This window comes from Neoarius graeffei, chromosome 14, assembly GCF_027579695.1.
Source record: "Neoarius graeffei isolate fNeoGra1 chromosome 14, fNeoGra1.pri, whole genome shotgun sequence".
NCBI classification, from domain to species: domain Eukaryota; kingdom Metazoa; phylum Chordata; class Actinopteri; order Siluriformes; family Ariidae; genus Neoarius; species Neoarius graeffei.
The window spans coordinates 40,180,260-40,202,850 of NC_083582.1; the positions used below are offsets into that span (position 1 = coordinate 40,180,260).

A 22,591-nucleotide genomic window follows, 5' to 3' on the forward strand; every position below is an offset into this window, starting at 1 on the left:
ACATGCAAACTCCGCACAGAAAGGCCCTCACCGGCCACGGGGCTCGAACCCGGACCTTCTTGCTGTGAGGCGACAGTGCTAACCACTACACCGCCGTGCAAAGCATATGTTGCAAATAAATACAAAATTACACAGTTTCACTTTCATTGGTTCCTGGCTTTTCAGACACTGTATACCAAATTAGATGCAAGAAGACCCAAGTTAACTTCACACCGTTTGTTTAAACCATGTACAACAATGCACACAAACTGCAAAATATACACACACTATTGTGCAGAAACCAAGATAAATGCAAACTTCTGTACTCGACTAATTTAAAAAAAATAAATAAATTACACCCACACGTGTGTAAAACTGGTCAAACTAACAAAAGATGAAGTGGTTTCAGACCTTGAATAATGCATCAAAATCAAGATCGTATTCTATTTTTAAACAACACAACACTAATGTTTAAACTTAAGATGAGTTCAGAAATCAATTTTTGGTGTAATAACGTTGACATTTAAATCACAGCTGTCATGCGTCTTGGCATGTTCTCCACCAGTCTTTCACATTGCCCTTGGGTGACTTTATGCCACTCCTGGTGCAAATATTCAAACCAGCTCAGCTTTCTTTGATGGCTTGTAACCATCCATCTTCCTCTTGATCACATTCCAGAGGTTTTCAATGGGGTTCAGGTCTGGAGATTGGGCTGGTGATGGCAGGGTCTTGATCTTGTGGTCAAGACCCTGTCAAATGTCCATCCACAGTTTGATCGACCTGACTGTGTGGCATGGAGCACTGCCCTGCTGGAAAACCCAATCCTCAGAGTTAGGGAACATTGTCAGAGCAGAAGGGAGCACCTTTTCTTCTAGCACTACGTTCACACTGCAAGGCTTAATGCTCAATTCCGATTTTTTTGTGAAATCTGATTTTTTTGTGAGGTCGTTCACATTAACAAATATATGCGACTTGTATGTGATCCTCAGTATGAACGAAAAGCGACCTAAAAGTGTTCCGCATGCGCATTGCAGGATACGACGACGTCACACGCAGTGAGCATGGCCAGTGTTTACGGAAGTAAAACCGCCCGGTTGCGCTATGACCCATCCAATCTAGCTTGAATAGCTGTATCCCCCCAAATGGAAATCAGCTCCCTAACCTCCGCGTCCTTCCATTGAGAAGATTCAGAACCTTCACAGCCCGAAGCGTCCCTCGCATTGATGTCATGCGCAGGGGCGCAGATACATTTTTTGAACTGGGGGGGGACAAAAAACTGGGGGGGGACAAAGCTGCCAGCAAACCAACCCCAACTCCGATATGCCTGTCAAACTTGTTGTGGGTTACCATAGCAACCAAGCTCGAGCTCGCAACCTGTGCAGTCTGCGCAGCTCAACCAACCGAATATCAGTCTTTGTTTTGTTTTATGTGAGTTGTTGCAACTATGTATACACTGCTGTGCACCTCAATAAACCGAATGGTAATTAGTCTTTTGATTTTTCCGTGAGGTTTGCCTTATGCAAAGAAAGACAGCATAGACGTTTTTTCCTCCCTATAAGTGGGGGGGACCGAACGAGGTGAATTTAAATCTGGGTGGGACGAGTCCCCCCCTCTATCTGCGCCTGTGATTATGCGCCATGTTGTAACTTTTTTTGAGAGACCCGCCGCCTACTTCAGCGCAGAATAGTGACGTTTGTGGCTTGTTGATGACGTGTAAGTCGGATGAATGCGACCTGGCAGTTCAGACTGAAGTCGCATATGAAAAGAGCGGATAGGAATCGGAATTAGGACCACATATCCAAACGGCCTGGGTCGGATTTGATAAAAATCGGATCTGTGTCGTTCATATTGACAATAAAAGATCGGATACAGGTCACATATGGGCGAAAAGATCGGATTTGAGTCACTTCAGCCTGCAGTGTGAACGTAGCCTAGGATAACCTTGTACATGCCTTGATTCATGTGTCCTTCACAAACAAAAATCTACCTCATTCCAGCCTTGCTGAAGCACCTCCAGATCATCACTGATCCTCCACCAAATTTCACAATGGGTGTGAGACACTGTGGCCTGTAGGCCTCTCCAGGTCTCCATCTAAATCATGAGACGACCAGGTGATGGGAAAAGTTGAAAATTGGACTCAAAGATGACAACCTTACTCCAGTCCTCGACAGTCCAATCCTTGTTTTTTAGCAAACCTCAGCCTAGTTCTTCATTGCTTCTCAGGTGATGAAGGCTTTTGTCTAGCTTTGCCTGACTTCAACCCTGTTGAATTTCAACCCTGCCGAGCCCGTTTCGAACAGTCCTTGCCATGCACTTAACCCCAGCTGCCATTTGCCATTCTTTTTGAGGGTCACCTGACATCAGCCTACAGCTGCTGAGTGACGTTTGAAGGAGTTGATGATCATCCCGGTCAGTGGGGAGTCGTTTTTGCCCTCTCCCAGTCTGTAACTTTGTTGTCCCCAGTGTCTGCTGTCTGACCTTGTTCTTATGAACTGCTGTCTTTGAATTCTTGAGGATGGAAGCAACCTCATGCTCACTGTATCCCTCTGCCAGTAAAGTCAGAACCGAACCCTTCTTTTTCTCACTCAAAACTTCTCTTATTAACGCTTTTGGCATGATGAATAGATATTTCTGTATTCCAATTAAATTTAAAGGTACTAAAGGCACTGTTTTTGCCATCCAAACTGGTCCTACTGCAAGAGGATAGTGATGACCAAAGCAGTGGTTTTTAAGCTAGCCGCACACTACGCCGATTTTCAGCGTACCGAGCCAACTGAAGTCGCGAGTCAGGCGTAAAGACTAGTTTTCGATGGTACCGACTCATCTCACAGCCGATTCGAAAAACTAATCGGGAGCCAGACTGATCGGCGAGAGTCGCTAGCAATAGCCAATCATATCTTTCGCATATAACACGTGATATTTCGTGATCATGTGACTTCTATCTTTTCGAAAAATGAACGGACTGACAATAATGTCAAACTGAACCATTGATCAAGGGAGATCCGCGCCCCGACATGCGGTGTGCGCGCGCACTCGGCGCATGCTCAGCTGCGTGAATGTGTCATGCACCGAAAATAAGAGATTTACAAGCCAGGAACGCCTCATGATGCAATATGCAAAAAAAGAAAGAAGATTTACTTCCATTTTACTTTGTATTTGAGTAAAGTGAATAAATAAATGGTCTGTGGAAAATACATTTAACCCTGGGAACTGCGTGCACAGGAGTTTATTTTGTGTTTACTCCCCCCCCCGGCTACTTATTTGTCATGGCTGGCTAGTATGAGCCTTAGTGGAAAGCCCTGGGAATGCGGAAATGTCAAGTTCGATTTTAGATTAACGAACCCGAAAACAATGTCGAAAAACCGGCATTAAAAAAATTTCACCCGCACAAATGGCACTCACCCGGTCGGTGGACCGGAAACAGAACATTTTTTAATAATGGCCCAAGATATTAACCTCTGCTTTCTTTCAGTCGTGAGTTAGTCGGGGATATGTGCGTGCCCTGTCGGGAGTCGGCTCTGAAATGGGTCGGTTCGGTACCGCGTGGATCGGCGTAGTGTGCAGCTAGCTTTAGACTTTTCCTCGTTAAATAAGATTTGCATCAGGCGATCACCTAATCAGTACCTCATTAAGTAAAATGAGGTGCACTTGTGTTGGAATTCCAGCACAGACACTGGAATGAAATGGCTGGCATACACAGAGATACCGGTTTAAGAAAAATCGGAAGTGGGTTCTTAATTTTTTTTTTCCAGAGCTGTATACACACACAAAAATTATTATTATTATTATTATTATTATTATTAATAATAATAACAATAATAACAACAACAACCAGATCACCTACCTGGCCTTGCTCATCAAGTTTCACCATCCAGCCTTTCTTGAAATTCAGCAGGTCTGGCTGTAAGCAGAAAAGAAAAAGGATCAGTTATCAAACCTCTACAATAGCAATCCAGCCAGGGCAGTTTGTGTCTCTCAGTGACATCTCTCTCTCTCACACACAAAATACTACATGCAGAATAAGCTGAATAAGCACCGGGTGGCCCATGTGCTGCAAACATTTTCATTCTGCAACACTTTTTTTTTTTAAAACTTACTGGAGCAGACATCTAAAAGAAAACCTTCAACACCACGTGATCAATAGGCATTCAGACATTCCCCCACTGAGAACCAGGAGAAACAAATTGTGTTCTGGTCCTTGGTTCCTTTATGCTCTTGCCCAATAGGCGTGCAATACTCTTGTCTCACAAACTTGCCAACAGCTTCAAAGATTTCTAGCATGTTGCCAAAAAAGCAGAAAAGCACACCGCATGCATCTAGTTCTCTGTATCTCTAACACTGCAGAGTCAAATGAGTAGAAATAAATACTTAAGTGATTCACACAGTGGATGTAAAACTCAAATCAGGCATTTGTGCACTGTGGCCGGAAATGCAGGGCGCAGAGTATGGACATGAACACAAACACTTAAATTACCACTCATATACGAACAAACAAATGCACGTGGGCACACAATTAAAAAAAAAAAAAAGGAGACAGAAAGAGAGAGAAAGAGAGACACACACACAGACAGATGTGAAGCTGAACAGGAGGGGTTGGAATGTGTGGCTGAATGCAGGGAGGATATAGAGATGACCTGGGTATGAGAAGGGAGGATGCTACACCCAGCAGCACACACGGGAGGATTAGGGTATCTGTGTTCTCACAATAACAGAAAAAGATGCCACAAAGAAACAAGTCGGCAGTCAGGATTAGTCTAGGTAGATATTAATGAAATTTTACCAATGAAAGCTTACAGAACGGGGAGGGAGAGAGAGAGAGAGAGAGAGAGAGAGAGAGAGAGAGAGGTAAAACTGTTTCAAGGAATGCAACAAAACAAGTGGTCTTACAGAACGTGCAAGTACGCATGTTGACACCTAAACAAAAGAACACTCAGACAGAACAGTGCTAAAGTATCTCAAACCATCATTCACCCTGCACTGACTCACTCTGTTCCTGGAAGCAAAATATTTCAAAGCAGCTGTTTATTGTTTTGTAAAAAAAAAAAAAAAAAACAGGCCTCGTTTCAGAATTCTTGTTGACCTTCAAAACTTTGGAGTACAACAAAAGCCTTGTGCTGGCTTTCTTTCCGAATCCACTGACTTCACACCCTTGGGTGACAATGTTCTCTTATATCCCTGCTCTTCTGCCAAATATCCAAAAATGCTAACAGAGTGGGAGGGAATGAGTACTTACTGTCATGACTGACTCTGTTGTCCTGCGGTCCAGTGACTTGGCTCTTCTCAATGGAGGAAGAGTGGACGGGTGGAAGTCCAGACCCTGTGCTGGGTCAAGCTTCTGTTCCTACAGGACAGAAAAAAAAAAGACCTCGTGAAACGTCCCAAAACAACTGATTCTTTCCAAAACTGAAGCACTTGGACCAGAATCACCGAGCCTCTCAATAACTCAAACTTGAGGTTAACTACTCCAAACTAATAAAGCTAACTGATAACTTTGGGCTATGACCAAACAGTCCTCACTTCCAGGGAAAACTGAAAACAGTCATAGCTCAGATCACAACAGACTGTTCCTTTATCAAAACCTCCATCTTTCCTGAGTAAACGCCATACTTGAAGTGAACTGTGAAGTAAAAGCAAAAAAAAGACAGCCATTTTTAAACTGTATGAAGCGGAACATATCCTGACTCGGCACAAATGTCTCGTTTTTAACGTCTAGCATGTCATCGAGTAATATTTCACAATAACATGAAGTATTACTTGCCAGAGCTTGCAAGGTATAAAATTATAAAGACTTGTGAACTTTCATTCATTCATACGGGTCTGTCTCAGAAACTGGGTACTGTGGGGGTGCCCCACTAAATATACTCACAGTCATTAAACTATACGGTTTTGAATGGTGATGCTGGTTTTAATTTGAAATAAAATGAGGAAAGAAATAATACAGATAAAACAATCTTTGATGTGAATACTCTATTCAGAATTTGGCAAAAATTCTGCAAATTTGTGGAAAAATGGCGGCTTGATCTGGGACATGATAAATGGTTGACTATATCGCATTCCCTTAAAAAGGTTGTAGTCCACTGAAGTGTCTACAGTTATCACTTATTGTATTTTAAGTTGTAACTTTATACACCTAAGGATTGGTGCGCTCACAGAATAATCATAACCGTAATAAAACATCATGCAAAATATTTGATCACCGTCATAACTCCATTTTCCGCAAAACCCAAAACCGATATGATCGTGTGTTTTGATCTAAACGGAAAGCCTCAGGGTCAAGGTCACTACCTCACCAAAAGTAGTAACTTAAAATCATACGGCAAATAAAAATTGAGTTATAAATCTGCAATTCTCTTTTTTAAAACGAAATCTGAAAGTTAGGTATAGAATATGTTTCTTACAGAATATGTTCCGATGGTAGCTGGTCTTGTATGAATTTCTGAGCTATAAAATGAGTTGTGGTCTATTTTTTACCGTAGCGTGTTATTTGTGTGCGGGGAAGGACACACATTAACAATCTGCATGTGTAGAATGGAATTTTCCACTCCAGCAGTTAGAAGTTGATCGTGCTTCCGTTTGCGGTCTCTTTGTTACGCGGGTGATCTGTTCGGACGTTATCACTGAAAAGGTGAGTTTTGACAGTTTTATTTTGCTTTAGTCTTGCAGTATAAGGCAATAGAATGCTTTTCTTTTTAATCTTACCTTCATATTTCATAGTGTTTGCATATTTTTGGCCAATATTTTGCAACCATGGTCAATTTAGATCGAACTTTTGATAGAATCTACGGCCAGTCATTTTGCCCCGCCTCACGCTCCATCCGGTGCGGTAGTGATGTCCCGTTGCTCGCGCGCCGTAGCAGAGACCCGCGCGACCTTCAGCCGGTACAGTCGCTGTTCTTTTACCACCGCCGTTATTCTCATCTTTCCGGCGTGTTCTTGATTTTTCCATTGTGTCCTATTTCGCCATATCAAATACCCAAAATGTATCATATTATTCATATTTAAGTGAATAATCAATTCAGTCATCATAACTTGGCATTTTTAACCCAAGCAATCAAAAAGAGGAAATTTATTCAATATTTTCACTCCTCTGTGAAGGAGGGGCTTTAATCCTTCATGATGTAGTTATTTTATATGAAAATCAATTTTACAAAAGCATTTGAATTGTAATCAAAAAAAATTTTCCACAGTGGAGGCCAGATAAAGCAAGATACTATCTTTATTCTTATTAAACATGACAAAAGAAACATTGAGTGTTGGGTAAATGCAAAAAAAAAAGTAAAATTAGAACATTTATTTTTTGACCATAATGTCCCAAATGAGAGACCAGTTTCTGAGACGGACCCATATGAAAACAGTTACTATGCAGATGAACAAAATGCTGGCAGAACACCCCACCCAGCTCGTGTCCTGTGTGGGAAGACTCTGATGTGAGGAAGTTCTGTACCTGTCTGTTGAAGCGTCTCATTTCACTGCGGCCCTGTCTGGCCTCGCTGCGCACCACCTCTTCAACCTCCATCCGCTCTGCGTTCTCCAGTTCCAGCGCCTCAAGCTTCTCGATCACATTCGAGCGGCCACTGACCACAGAGAATGAGCAGAATGTTGTTCGTGATGCGCGTGTGTAAATGGATTGGGGTACTTTAGCAAAAAAGTACAGTGCAATGAAAGGTATACATTTAAAATGTATTGAAAACTGGTCTGCTTCTGCTACAAACAAAAATGACTGCCATCTCCAATTCACCAGGGAACAAACCTCTAAACCAAATGGTTATTATGAATGAGCTATAAATAAATGGGATCACTGAAATTATTTCTTCACTTCAAAAACTTCTAAAAACTCATACAAAAAAAAAAAAGTTCTTGGTGTTGACTTTGGAAAACCAAGGGGGGAAAAAAAATAAAATAAAGAGTTTTGCCTCTTGACTTTGAAGAGAGGAATTTGGTATTCATAGCAACGGCTGGAAATATTAAATCGCTCATTTTGAATTTTGCCCTTATTTGGGGAATGCACAGCACTGAAGGTCCTCCTTAAAAGGAAGCAGAAGAGCCAGTCAGTGAGGTATTTATGTCACATGACTGCTTTCAGCCTCATTGGCTGCTGGGTATAAAGTGGCACAGTTCCCATAAACCCCAAATTAGCCTAAACCCAAATGGAAGCCATCTCTCTCCATTGGACAGGTTCAGAGTGTTCAAGCTCTCTTGCCGCTGCGAATAGTTTTCATGAGAAGGAAAACGGGAGGCCGTCTCAACTACAGAGAGGCACGTCAGCTTCTTTGTTTGAAATGCTTTGCTTTGGGGCTTTTGACCTCTGAGCTGTGGGAGAGGAGAATCCCAGAAACATGATCCCTATTCAAGAGCACCAGAGCTGTTTATCACAAACGTGTTTATATCCAACATAAACAAAGAAAAAAAATTGAAAAATGAGATCACATGCTCTCTAAATCATTCCATCTCAAACTATGCAACTAGCCTTAATGCAAAGAGCTATTATGTATTTTAATAAGGATGGAGTGGGTTTATCCAGAGACCAGTTTTTACAAGGTACATCTGCTGTGTACCTACAATTAATCAATTTATTTGGCACACCTACCATATCGGTGCACTTTGTCGGTACACACATACATACACACGTGTGTGTGCACAGTATGTAGTTGTGCACCAAACATTTTAAAAAAGTGTCTTGGATTTTGTGCTATGACTTAAGGCCAATTTATGCTGACAACGCAGTCCTCGCAGACGGTGTCGCAGATAGCGTCTGCGTAGCCCCCCCACCTTCGCAGATGCTCTGCGTGCATCTCCCAAAAATTGTGACCACCGCAGAAGCCTCGCAGACAGCGTCGCAGACAAGAGGGCTCCGATTGGTCCACTCTACATCCGCTGTACACGCACTTCCGCTTCCCTACTTTCCCGGTTTGGTTTGTTTTCACGACCGCCATTTTTAAAAACACGAGCGAAGATGGAGCAGCACGAAGAGCGGTTGATCAAGGAAGTGAGGAAGTACGTACATCTATACGACTCCAGTTCTAGTCATTATAAGTAACCGGAGGATAAACACTCCACTAACCACACCCACCAACTACTCCTAGCGATTTCGCGACTTCGCGCCCCCTTGCGTTGTGGCAGTGAATAACATCGCGCACGCCTATTACTCCCCGCTCAACGATAAATTACAACTGTCTGCGAAAAGCTATCTGCGAAAGCCTTGTCGCAAGAGCATGCAGAGGCCTGTAGCCCCCCCCCCAAAAAAGAGAGATTTTGGCTTGACTGCTTCAAGCAGACTACACACTGTATGAAGGGCAGCATCTCTCTTCTCATCATTTTCTAATGAAAATCATATGAGCATTACAACAAAATTCTGCTTAAATGACCGCATTTTGACTCCCAGCAGCATTGTCCCCTAGCCTTGTAGCCAATTTTGACAGTGTCCAGCAAACTTTTCTGATCTTTCTGGAATGTAACAAACCCAAACACTAATGTGATGAAGTTATTCCGAGGCTACTGTTGTCAACTATGAACAGTAGCGCCTTGATTTTGCAAATTTATACCAAATAATTAGTGAGCTTCCTCTTCCTCACATTAGATAGAAAAGTTTGCCAGAAAGTTTTTTTTTTTTCCACGTGGCATCTGGTTGAGACCAAATATGAACTTGAGTGATGTAGCTGCAGTGGACAAACTAACATTTCAGGAGTTATTTGCTCCATTTACATTTTTCCTGTTTCCTGTTGTTTCAGTGGACATAGTTTTTAATTTATTAAAAAAAAAAAAAAAAAAACACCCCCTTCTGGTTTATGCCACACCCACTGGATCTCAATACTGGTTATTGAGCACTAAACAGATGCAGTTAATGGTATTGTGTTTCACTTCAAGCAAGCAAGCAAGGAAGGAAGGAAGGAAGGAAGGAAGGGACAGATCGATATAGAGGAGATGACAAATATGAACTTTGAGATCCATTTCATACATCTATTTCAGAAAGGACAATCCAGAGGTAGTCTGTAAGAGCAGCTGCAGAGGTGAAAGTGTGTTTTCCTGGCTCACCTCCTCTCTGGGCTGAGTACAGTCTCTCTGTCCTGCCTGTCCCTGCGTTTTTCAGGCTTGTTACGTCCTCGGAGTGGTACGTGGCTATCTGTGCTGGCGTCCGAGTCCAGTGAGCTGATGGAGCCGCTGATGTGCGAGCCGTTAGACAGCAGACTGCTGCCTGAGGGGAAAGGTTCACTGTGTGCAGGTGATGGACACCGTGGAACACCCCCCAGCATGCCTGCTGTCATGGAAACCAGGTCCTGTGGGGGCTGGGACAGACACGGGGGAAAGGAGAATGTACTGCGGTCCACCTCATCTCCATTAACAGAGCCCAAGTCCAAACTACGGCTCACAGAGGCTTCCTCTGCTTAGGAGAGAGAAAGAGATGGGGAATGGGCATTTTTTATTGCATAATCACTGTAAGTTGACAGCATAACGGACAAGATGAAGAGTAGGGTCATTCTTTTTCTCCACCCACAATGTGATGAATAAATCTGACTCAAGTAGTCCCACTCATTTCAACAAATACCTTGATTTGTCTCAACTTTTACTTCTTTTGAAACCATTTTAACATCACTGTTGTATTTTGCCTTATTTTAGGTTGCGTCTTAGCATGTTTTTCCATGGTATATAACTAGTGTAAAGAAGTTTGTGTGCTTTTGATCGTCTATTTGTTCTGCATGATGAACATGCTAAGAACAAACAATCATGTGTATACAGATCAGGCAGGGTGACGAAATGTCCAGGAACAGGGATGTTCATGCTGCCATCTCCTGCTATATACAGAGTTTTCCTTCCTGCATTCCTTTCCCACCATATTTAGTAGCTGCAGTTTTTGTTATTGCAAATTAATGCATGCCATGACTACATATCAGTGATTTATGCATTATGGTTACCAGGCTGTCCCTGGTCATAATAGGAACCAAGTCTGCTTGGAACCAATAATAAGAACAAAGTCATGCTTAACTGCTTATGAAACAAACAAACCAAGAAAGAAAAAAAAAAACCCAAAACCTGCATACTTGACAATCACCATTGTAGATCTCCATTAGAGATAAATAAGACTTACTTGTATATTTTAAGTGTACTGGCTTGTGAGCTATAACACTGGTGCTCCTGCCCATACTGGGTATTAATAATAAATATCAGGCAGATGGAGGCCAAGTGCTTACGAATGCGAGTTATAAGTAATAATTAGAACGCTTTAATTCCCCCTATACCTGCAGGGGTCAGCAGAGAGCCCTGGGGTGTCATGTCTGATGAGGACCATGCCTGCGACACCTCTGCTTCTCTGCTCTGCAGCTCCTCTTGCCATATAATGGAGCTGGAGTCTGGAACTTTCTCCGCCTCAGGAATGCCCGAGCCAGTCACGGCTACCTTAGCTGGACCAGGCTCCTGAGAGAAAGACAACCTTCCTTAGAGCTGTGGTAACCCAACAGCATTCAAAATGGAAATCATAAATCGCAGACCTGCAGTATCATGCTTAGCGTTAGGTGTTCGGCTTTTACAGAACTCACCTGAGACGTCGTCGGCTCCACCTTGCGTTTCTTCTTTTGATTTTGCTTGTTGGTCCTTGGATAAATAACTAGCTGTTCGCTCCACCTAGGAAAAATAAACGTTCACCTTCAGAGAACCTGCAAGTTCTATACCCCTGAACTGCTATAAAGGGTTCATAAAAATAAATATCATAGGCATGGCATGTGCGCAACATACCCATTGATAATTTCCTTGTTGTCCCCCCGGATGTAATATTCCTGTTCAGGCGTGATGATACACAGCGCGTTCTTCTGGCCGGTCTTAGGTTCAGCATCTATCACATCTGTGCACAGGTTCATGTTGACAGTGCCCTGTGGTAGTGTGCTTGGCTGTGAGGGGAAGCAGATGGAAAAATGTGATTTTTCCAGTTTAGTTCACAAAGGAAGCACATGTTAGTGTTTCTAGCAACCAAACATTTAGTGAAGGGGGGGGGGGAGATCCAACACACACCACCACAAACTGTCACCATAATCAGAGTTCATGGCTGTAATGAATTAGAAAGACGCACAATTATAAAACTGTGTGGTATATAGAGGACAGTACAGTCACGCAAAGATATGAACTTTATCTTCGAGTGGTGATATATTTTTCAACACGAGAAGATAAACTTCATATCTTCGTGCCACCACGTAATGTGCTTTATATTATATAGACACATCCACACCAGAGGTGGAAAGTAACGAATTACATTTACTCACATTACTGTAATTAAGTAGATTTTTTGTGTAATTTGTACAACCCCGATTCCAAAAAAGTTGGGACAAAGAACAAATTGTAAATAAAAACGGAATGCAATAAATTTACAAATCTCAGAAACTGATATTGTATTCACAATAGAACATAGACAACATATCAAATGTCAAAAGTGAGACATTTTTAAATTTCATGCCAAATATTGGCTCATTTGAAATTTCATGACAGCAACACATCTCAAAAAAGTTGGAACAGGGGCAATAAGAGGCTGGAAAAGTTAAAGGTACAAAAAAGGAACAGCTGGAGGACCAAATTGCAACTCATTAGGTCAATTGGCAATAGGTCATTAACATGACTGGGTATAAAAAGAGCATCTTGGAGTGGCAGCGGCTCTCAGAAGTAAAGATGGGAAGAGGATCACCAATCTCCCTAATTCTGCACCGACAAATAGTGGCGCAATATCAGAAAGGAGTTCGACAGTGTAAAATTGCAAAGAGTTTGAACATATCATCATCTACAGTGCATAATATCATCAAAAGATTCAGAGAATCTGGAAGAATCTCTGTGCGTAAGGGTCAAGGCCGGAAAACCATACCGGGTGCCCGTGATCTTCGGGCCCTTAGACGGCACTGCATCACATACAGGCATGCTTCTGTATTGGAAATCACAAAATGGGCTCAGGAATATTTCCAGAGAACATTATCTGTGAACACAATTCACCGGGCCATCCGCTGTTGCCAGCTAAAACTCTATAGTTCAAAGAAGAAGCCGTATCTAAACATGATCCAGAAGCGCAGACGTCTTCTCTGGGCCAAGGCTCATTTAAAATGGACTGTGGCAAAGTGGAAAACTGTTCTGTGGTCAGACGAATCAAAATTTGAAGTTCTTTATGGAAATCAGGGACGCCGTGTCATTCGGACTAAAGAGGAGAAGGACGACCCAAGTTGTTATCAGCGCTCAGTTCAGAAGCCTGCATCTCTGATGGTATGGGGTTGCATTAGTGTGTGTGGCATGGGCAGCTTACACATCTGGAAAGACACCATCAATGCTGAAAGGTATATCCAGGTTCTAGAGCAACATATGCTCCCATCCAGACGACGTCTCTTTCAGGGAAGACCTTGCATTTTCCAACACGACAATGCCAAACCACATATTGCATCAATTACAGCATCATGGCTGCGTAGAAGAAGGGTCCGGGTACTGAACTGGCCAGCCTGCAGTCCAGATCTTTCACCCATAGAAAAACATTTGGCGCATCATAAAACGGAAGATACGACAAAAAAGACCTAAGACAGTTGAGCAACTAGAATCCTACATTAGACAAGAATGGGTTAACATTCCTATCCCTAAACTTGAGCAACTTGTCTCCTCAGTCCCCAGACGTTTACAGACTGTTGTAAAGAGAAAAGGGGATGTCTCACAGTGGCAAACATGGCCTTGTCCCAACTTTTTTGAGATGTGTTGTTGTCATGAAATTTAAAATCACCTCATTTTTCTCTTTAAATGATACATTTTCTCAGTTTAAACACTTGATATGTCATCTGTGTTCTATTCTGAATAAAATATGGAATTTTGAAACTACCACATAATTGCATTCCGTTTTTATTTACAATTTGTACTTTGTCCCAACTTTTTTGGAATCGGGGTTGTAATTTAAGTAGTTTTTGAAATGGGTAATTTTACTTTTACTCAAGTACATTTTGAACCAAGTATTTTACTTCGCTACATTCGAAAACCGCCCGTTACTGAGTAAAAAAAAAAATTTAAATGCAGGGGGGAAAAAAAAAAAACACAACAATTGGCCTAAACTGAAAGGAAACTGGCGCAGGCGCGCGCATGGAATATCCATATTAGCCTACATGTATCGTTGGATGATGGCTGGTGCCGAGGTAGCCAAGCAAGAGATAGAGGAGGTCATGGAGGAGGTTGAGGATTGCCAAGAAGAGAATTCCCGTGGAACAGATGCGCCGGACAACGAGGGAAATCCTTGGCCGTATCTCAGCCAGTACTTTGCATTCAAACGCAAACGAGGCAATAACATAATAATGCAATGAAAAATGTGCCTGCCCTGCCGTACAGAGCTATCAGTCTACAAAACTTCCACATCAAATCTGGGGAAGCATGTGGTGGTAAGTAGATAAATGCATTTATTTACCTGTGTATCCCAAACGTTATATTTATTGTTTGGTTAAAAAACCTTCCACTGTTGAGTAAAATGTGCCTTCATTATCAATTCTTTTGGCCACCTAGCATCCATACTGATCACTAACATTTCAAGTGAAGTAGCCTAAATGAAATGAATCACCTCACGTTTACAAATTTGTTTTATCAGAACGACAGTCAGAAATAATACGAGTGCATGGTTTTAGTTGCAATTGGTCTCTTATGAAAAAATCCTAATTCATGTATAGACTAGCTCCTGGGTTGTTAGCTGTAGCCTAGACTAGAGCTTTGGGAGGTCACTGATAGGCCATCAAAACATTTTCACTGTCTTGGACACTTTGAGTTTGGTTTTATTTTCTTTTTTTATTGTGTTTGAGTTGGACCATACAATTCAGAATTTGGCACTTTGCTTAAAAATGTTTTATGGGGTGGTCTCAAAATAGTCTGCACATTACCTCTCGACAGGTTGTAAACATGCAGTTAATTTGTCAATTATATTTTCTATATAAGGAAGAGCACAGTGTTACTAAGGAATCGCTTAGCTGTCTTTAAATCGTGAGAGCTCAGGACACTGAGTTTGGTTGGTTTACGTTTCATATGTGTCCTTTAGTAAGTCTGCTTTAGTGGCTTGATTAGATTAGATTCACTTTATTCATCCCACATCGGGGAAATTCACGTGTTACAGTAGCAAGAAAATGTCAAACAGATAACAAATAAAACTGAAATACAAATTAGACAAACGAAGGATTAAATACAGAGGGCTATTTGCATTATCTACCGTGAAAAAGTATAGAAAAATTGCCTTATTGAGAGGCTCGGAAAAATTGCACATTACAGGTAGACTGTGTATATATGCACACATATATACAATACAAGTATGCATAAAAATAGCAGGCGTTTGTCAGTAAAGAAAAAAATGGATGATAGAATTTACAAGTTATGCCACTTGTACTTGAAAATGTTTTATGGGGTAGTCCAAACAAAGCTTTATATATATTATACTGCCTGAAAGGTTATTATGTGGATTAATAGTTCATTAAAAACAATTTGATTTATGACTTGTCCTTTCTTTTTTTACATCAAATAATTGAAAGTAACTAATGGCCCTTTTCCACTATCCTTTTTCAGCTCACTTCAGCCCGACACAGCTCGCGTTTCGACTACCAAAGAACAGCACGACTCGGCTCGCTTCAGCCCTGCTTAGCTCCTAAAACTCGCACGGTTTTGGAGTGGGGCTGAAGCGAGCCAAAGCGAGCCGAGTGAGGCTGGGGGCGTGAGCAGACACTCCCCTGTGCACTGATTGGTGAGGAGGAGTGTCCTCACATGCCCACACACGCCCCGCGAGCACGCTGGGATCTGTAAACACCGTAAACCCAGAAGAAGAAGAATTATGAATTGTGAGAATTTCTGAAGCCTTATGCGCCTCGCCTCATCTATACGCTCTTGCCAGCATCTGTTGGCGTTGTCGGTGACAACAAGCCACAGCACCAAGACCAGCAACACTAACGACTCCATGTCCTCCATGTTTATTGTTTACTATTCGGGTCGTGAGACTACCGCTTAAAAGGTCACTGATGTCACCGTTTGCGCTGCTTAACGACATCACGTGACGTCCACCCACTTTCGCTAACTCCACCCAATGTGTCCACCCACTTCCAGCCAGCACGGTTCAGCGCGGTTGTAGTCGAAATGCAACTTCAACAGCCCCGCTCAGCTCGACTCAGCACGGCACGGCTCAGCCCAACTCAGCCGCGTTTGTAGTGGAAAAGCGGCATAAGTAACTTTCACTACATTCAGACTGCAACCTGAAACGACCCATATCCGATTTGTTGTGAAATCCGATTTTTTTGTTAGGCTGTTCACATTACCAATTATATGAGACTTGTATGCGATCTCCAATATGAACGGAAAACGACCCAAAAGTGTCCCACATGCGCAAATTGACACGTAATAAGCACATCTACGTAATACGTAAAAAAAAAAAAAAAAAGCGCACTCTTCATGTTTAATGATTTCTTTTTTTTTTGTTTGTTTAATTATCTGGTTAGTGTTAAAGTGTGAGGTCTCGTGTGTGTTTTTGTTTCTGAACTAAAAAGAAAACGTGTAGCCTGGTAACGAGGGTTGACTCCTAAATATGTCTCTAATTTCTATAAGTGCACTACATGTTACTAGGAAGTAATGGATTTTTAAACTCTATATAGTGCACTCGAGCTTCAGTAGGCAGTCATTTGGGATACGGCCGCTGTATTACCAAACTCTTAATTCAGGCTTAATAATTTGCACATATTTATTTCGTCATATTAATAAACTTTTTCTACATTTTTATAAATATTTATTTAGGTTGTTTATAGCCAGCTGAATTCTGCAACTTCTCTCAGCGCTGGCTCAAGGTGCAGAAACACCAGTGCAGTTTGCTATGGAGATGAGGCGAGGCCTGGCGATGTGGTTTTTGTGGCGACGGCGGAACTCACACAATAATCTGATTAATGTGGGCAGCAGACTAATGAGACCGAAGGTGTCAAATTACTGGAAATTTCCAGAACAATCTTATAATCTTGTAATACAGGATGGTTTAAGTTATAAATCAGTTATAGAAACTGTTTTATTTAATCAGGCTAACAGATCAACATCCAGGTCCCTACCAAATCCACCATTAGCTTGATCAATTCTATAAAAGTCTATTTAAATTCTGAAAACTGTACAAATGTTGTTGTTTTCCACCAAAGAGGTGGGATTAGCCAACGCAGAATAGTGACGTTTGTCTCTTGTTGATGACATGTAGGTCGCATGAATGCGACCTGTCCGGTCAGACTGCAGTCGCATGTGAAAATATCGGATATGCATCGGATTTAGGACCACATATCCAAGCGGCCTGGGTCGCATGTGAAAAAAATCGGATCTGTGTCGTTCAGATTGTCAAGAACAAATCGGATACAGGTCGCATATGGGCAAAAAAAAAATCGGATATGGGTCGTTTCAGGGTGCAGTCTGAACGTAGTCTTTTACTCAAAGTACATTTTAAATTGAGTACTTTTTTACTTTTACTCGAGTAGATTTTTAGATGGGTAGTTTTACTTGAGTAGAATTTAAGCAAAGTAAAGATACTTTTACTGAATTACAATTTTTCAGTACTTTTTCCACCTCTGATCCACACACACACACGTTAAAACAATTTCAATTTTGAACCAATTTGCCATTTTGACAACACACATCAAGTCAGCAGGAAAACACTGGGAGTGATGTCATCTGAATGAAATATCGGGAATTATTATACATGCAGGACACTTTTTCAAAAGGAATAAAAACATGCATTCTATTCCCTTCTAGCTGGTTTTATTCATTTAGTTTGACAGCATGCAATACTGTGATACGTAAGCATATCACTCATCCTACGTGTATTACGTCACTACCCAATGGAGAACGAGCGTTGAATATGGTTTACGATATTGCATGTTGTCAAGACATTACATCACATGTCAGAGCTGACGCGAAGATTCAGTGAACGTTTTCTGCTGCGTATGCGCAGAAGCATTTTTGTTCGCTGGCAGCGCCCGCAGTAAACTGAAAACATTATAAGATGCATATGACACGTAAAACTTCCACGCTAGCGAGCGACTGTGACGATATGTAAACAAATCTATAATTGTTCTAACGAATGTGTATAGCAATAATAATATCGGCTGGCTTTTTTCATGGTATAATCAGATATATTCCATTCAGCTAGCATGATACTGAACTCATTTTTGACTCTGATATACCACTCAACGCCAGTCAATATTATTTAAATGTGTCGCTCAGATCTGCAATGTATTTCATATGAAAAATGCAAGTTTTTTGACAAGATAAAACTTCATAACTTCAAGTCAACGTGTGATTTTCTTTTTATTATACAGACACATTCACAAACAAAGGAAGCACATGTTAGTGTTTCTGGCAACCAAACATTTAGTGAAGGGGAATCTCAATGGTTATAGCACTGGGACGTAGTTTAACAGCTCAGTTTTACAGCGCAATCAATCTGTGATCAATTTACCAGCTTTATTTCTGACAGTAACGCTGGATCATAAAAATGTGCTATAAATTCCATGAACATTTTATATCTTAAGTAGTTAATACAGAATCCACAACAAAATGCAAAGGAAGATATGTTTAAGATTATAAATAAAATTAGATTCTCATTTTTACCCAAATTTATCAAACCAATTCCTCGAGTTCCTCACGAATGACATACAGAGATTTAGGTCACAGTTGCTGTTCTCCAGATCACGGACATAGTTTGTATGAAAAATACAAGTGGCGTATTTCCCAGGAACACACTCGTATTCATATACCAAAGGTTTTATTGCATGCGACTCCATCCTTAAAGACGAACAAAACCCAAAAATAAACGCTGTTTGCCGATCATAGGCAAGTGCCCTGATGTCAGCATCTTCAGGCTTGCTTACAATTTAGAAGCAATATATCCACTAGATCTCAGCCTCGGTAAGTCACGTAGCATGTAAGTGACATCATGATCTCAGATTCTCACACAATTTGTACCCTGAGCGTGATATTTGATCCCTGGAGAGAGTATGATGTCAATGCCCAGGGACATGATTTTTCTTTTAAAATAAAACCTGTACACAGATACAAATATGAACAAGCAAACACTCGAACATGTCTAATATGAATATTAACGGTCAATATAAAGGAGTTTATTTTTGGGGTTTTGTTAACCTTAAAACACCAGTACTCCAGAATACTAAGATATGGAAATAAGTATTGCGGGTTGTTAGACATAAGCCACAATCTTACTACTTGTTATAATTAATCTAAATAAAAACACAGGGTTAAATATAATTCCAAGACATAATATACATCCATTAAAGTGATTTGATATGATACACAAGTTTGCTGCCAAACAGTTTTGCTTTAAAAAAAAAAAAATATTTTTTTTTAAAAATTAAATTGGCCAAAAAAAAAAAAAAAAATTCATTTCTATAAAAAAATGCTGATACTCGCAATATTTCAGAAGAGCACACTGTGAAACAAGATCGGAACAATATGAAATTAGATCAGATCAGCTTTTGGACTCCAGTCTTGGGTTTGTCCTTCTCACTCTTATGTCTGTGTGTTTATTTTTCCAAAACTGTAACGTGAACTTGGGTGTTGAGAAATGCACTATATAATAAGAGAAAGAATAATAATTTATAACAACATTCACATTGCCTAGCCATAGTGCCGACTAAGGAAACCTCCGTGGAGTTTGGGGCCAGGCGAGGTAATACAGGAAGTAGCGATGTATAGGCCTAATCTTGGTTTCTGTTAAAATGAAATCTCCCTAATATGGAGGACAAATCCCACGAAGGAGAATCATCAGCGAACATGCTTAATCTCATCCGTACAAATAGCATCAAGTGTGACCCACATGTCTGTCCTTCGCACGTTTAGCTGCTAAGAGGCTCAGATTGATGGCGTCTCTCACCGTTTCTGCCTGAGCTGTTATCAGCCATTTTGCGGCCCCTCGATGTAAACCAGGTGCTGTCTGTTTCTGGCTCCTTTTATGGCCATTTTAAGTGGATCTCGCTTTATTAAAAGCCGCCAGCAAATGTCGGCGACTGCCAAATATGGCAATTACAGTGTGTCACAGCTACAAAACTGCAGCACTGTTTCTGTCTCACCAGACAGACTGCTTCTGAGGGGATTTAAAAAAAAAAAAACCTGCGTAATGGGACACCAGCATTTCACAAGAGCCAGAAGTGCACGGTGAATAATAGCACATCGCTCAGCACAAAGCTCTGAGAGAACAGAATGGCCAAGTTGACACAGACTGTAATATCAACTACCCCAAGTGATACTGAGCACCATCATGCAGGACGAGCTCATAGCCAACTGGTATGGTAATGTTTATATGACACTGTTGTCTGATCTTTGCGTTCAGTGAGGGGTGGTTTTGTTTTTTGTTTTTTTTAAGATAAGAAAGGAGCAACAAATCAGTTTGATCAAGTTAAAAACGCAGGGCCTGATGTGTAGCTATACTGTCAGGGTAACAAATGTACGAGTTTGGCAACCACACAAAGAAAGAGTGACTCTTGCCAAGTCTGCCATTCATACGTTTTACATTAGCGTTCTAAAATGAGGGATCAAATAACGTACTTCTATTGTCTCAGCCTTGGTTAACTAGCTGTATTTTCAGAAGTAATATTAAAAAAAAAAAATTTAACCCTGAAAACACTCACTGACAGCAAAAACCCATTTCCCTTGCTCTGACAATCTGCTAAGTGACTAAATAGAATCGTCACTGACACGTATGAAAAATGTAGACAAATCAAGAAAAAGTGTGCAAACTAATGAAAACTTGAGATTGTATTGCAAGGGAAAAGATTAACCACGTCATGGTAGATGCACATTATATAACACGATATGTGCCTTGACTTGCAGTGCATTTAATCAAATTGCAGAGCTAAAGGGTGAGAGAAAATGATAACAATGCAGTAGTGTCAGGACAAATCCCCCTCTCAAACGCCTTCAAATTTTCAGGCTTTTAAAAAAAAAAGGGGGAAAAAAAAGCATTTTATTTGACACATGGTGCTCAGCCGTCTCCGCTCCAGTGCTCGCAAAATCAAATGAACAGATCTGCATGACAGTTGCATTCAAAAAGAGTTTAAGAGTAGATGAGCGATGACCCTCTACCCCTCGACTGGTCCATCTTCTCCAGATGATTTGATTTAAGCTTTCTAAACACAGGCTCTGGTTACAGAAATAGGTGCTGCGGTTAGGCCTTTAGTGGAATGAGAATCTCGGAGCCTTTTTTTTTTTTTGCATTTCCATGTGGTTTCAGGGGGCTAATGTTCTCAGAGTATGGCAACGTCACGATGGCCCTCTTTGCAGTTTCACCAAATAAGGACATATCGGGGGAACGTTCTTCTGAGCACAGGCTTCAGTCAGAGCATCTCTCCCTAACAGCCACAATTATTTCACTTCAAGTGCTCGGAGTCAAGTACTTAAATGCATGTAATGTTTATAGCTTTCAATGCTGATCTCGTCAGATGAAGGACAGGTTATGGAAACAAGCAAAGGATAAGTGGGATTAGCGAAATAAACATCCCTAACCTTTGTAGCCATATTAAGACACAGCTTCAGTTAAGCGCCAGTTAATATTTTGCTACGTATACGGAAAGTGAATTTAAGGGGAAAACCAGGATGTGTCAATCGGGCTACATTTCCAACAAATCTCAAAATGGATTAGGATGAGGATCAGTAAATTTACAGACACAGTGGCTCAAGTGTTTCACTGCACATTCTGTTGTTCTACCAGCAAAACACTTGCTGAAATAAAATTTGCCTTAATGCAGTATAATCCGGGGGGGGGATCACTAGCCAAAACAAGATCGTGTCTCTTGACTATATCTTTTTTTTTTTTTTTTATTCATTAGTTGCTTAGATATGGTCAAAAAAAGTTTGTGAACACCTGACCATCACACTCATGTGTCCTTGCAGAAAACCCCATTCCAGACTTAAGGCCGATTTATGCTGACAACGCAGTCCTCGCAGATGGTGTCGCAGATAGCGTCTGCGTAGCCCCCCCCCTTCGCAGACGCTCTGCGCGCACCTCCCAAAAATTGTGACCACCGCAGAAGCCTCGCAGACAAGAGGGCTCTGATTGGTCCACTCTACATCCGCTGTACACGCACTTCCGCTTCCCTACTTTCCCGGTTTGGTTTGTTTTCACGACCGCCATTTTTAAAAACACAAGCGAAGATGGAGCAGCACGAAGAGCGGTTGATCGAGGAAGTACGGACATCTATACGACTCCAGCTCTAGTCATTATAAGTAACCAGAGGATAAACACTCCACTAACCACACCCACCAACTACTCCTAGCGATTTCGCGACTTCGTGCCCCCTTGCGTTGTGGCGGTGAATAACATCGTGCACGCCTATTACTCCCCGCTCAACGATAAATTACAACTGTCTGCGAAAAGCTATCTGCGAAAGCCTTGTCGCAAGAGCATGCAGAGGCCCTTAGTCCTCTTTACTGTTATAAGTCCCTAGTCACACTACAGCTAGCGGTGGGTTTGTGAATACTTGGCGATGAAAACTTTGTAGCATTGCCACCAATCATGCAATACACGGCGATTGTTCTTTGAGCTTCGCAAGTTGTTTTTTGTCATGTCTCCAACTCATGAATGGCAAAAAAAAAAAAAAAAAAAAAAAAAAGGGTCGC

General features: G+C 41.3%; 1 protein-coding gene across 4 annotated transcripts in view; it reads right to left on the reverse strand.

Annotated features, from left to right (window-relative positions):
• The window catches only part of mprip (myosin phosphatase Rho interacting protein), an 88,405-nt gene that overhangs the window by 41,765 nt on the left and 24,049 nt on the right, over nucleotides 1–22,591 (reverse strand). For 2 of the 4 annotated variants that reach the window (XM_060939644.1, XM_060939641.1), the window contains exons 4-10: nucleotides 11,708–11,859; nucleotides 11,512–11,596; nucleotides 11,215–11,389; nucleotides 10,013–10,361; nucleotides 7,425–7,554; nucleotides 5,214–5,321; nucleotides 3,825–3,881 (exon numbers count right to left, since the gene is read on the reverse strand). In XM_060939644.1, coding sequence (XP_060795627.1) covers nucleotides 3,825–3,881; nucleotides 5,214–5,321; nucleotides 7,425–7,554; nucleotides 10,013–10,361; nucleotides 11,215–11,389; nucleotides 11,512–11,596; nucleotides 11,708–11,859 — 1,056 coding nt within the window. The remainder of the gene's footprint in view (nucleotides 1–3,824; nucleotides 3,882–5,213; nucleotides 5,322–7,424; nucleotides 7,555–10,012; nucleotides 10,362–11,214; nucleotides 11,390–11,511; nucleotides 11,597–11,707; nucleotides 11,860–22,591) is intronic. The other 2 variants (XM_060939643.1, XM_060939642.1) reach the window with 2 other exon arrangements.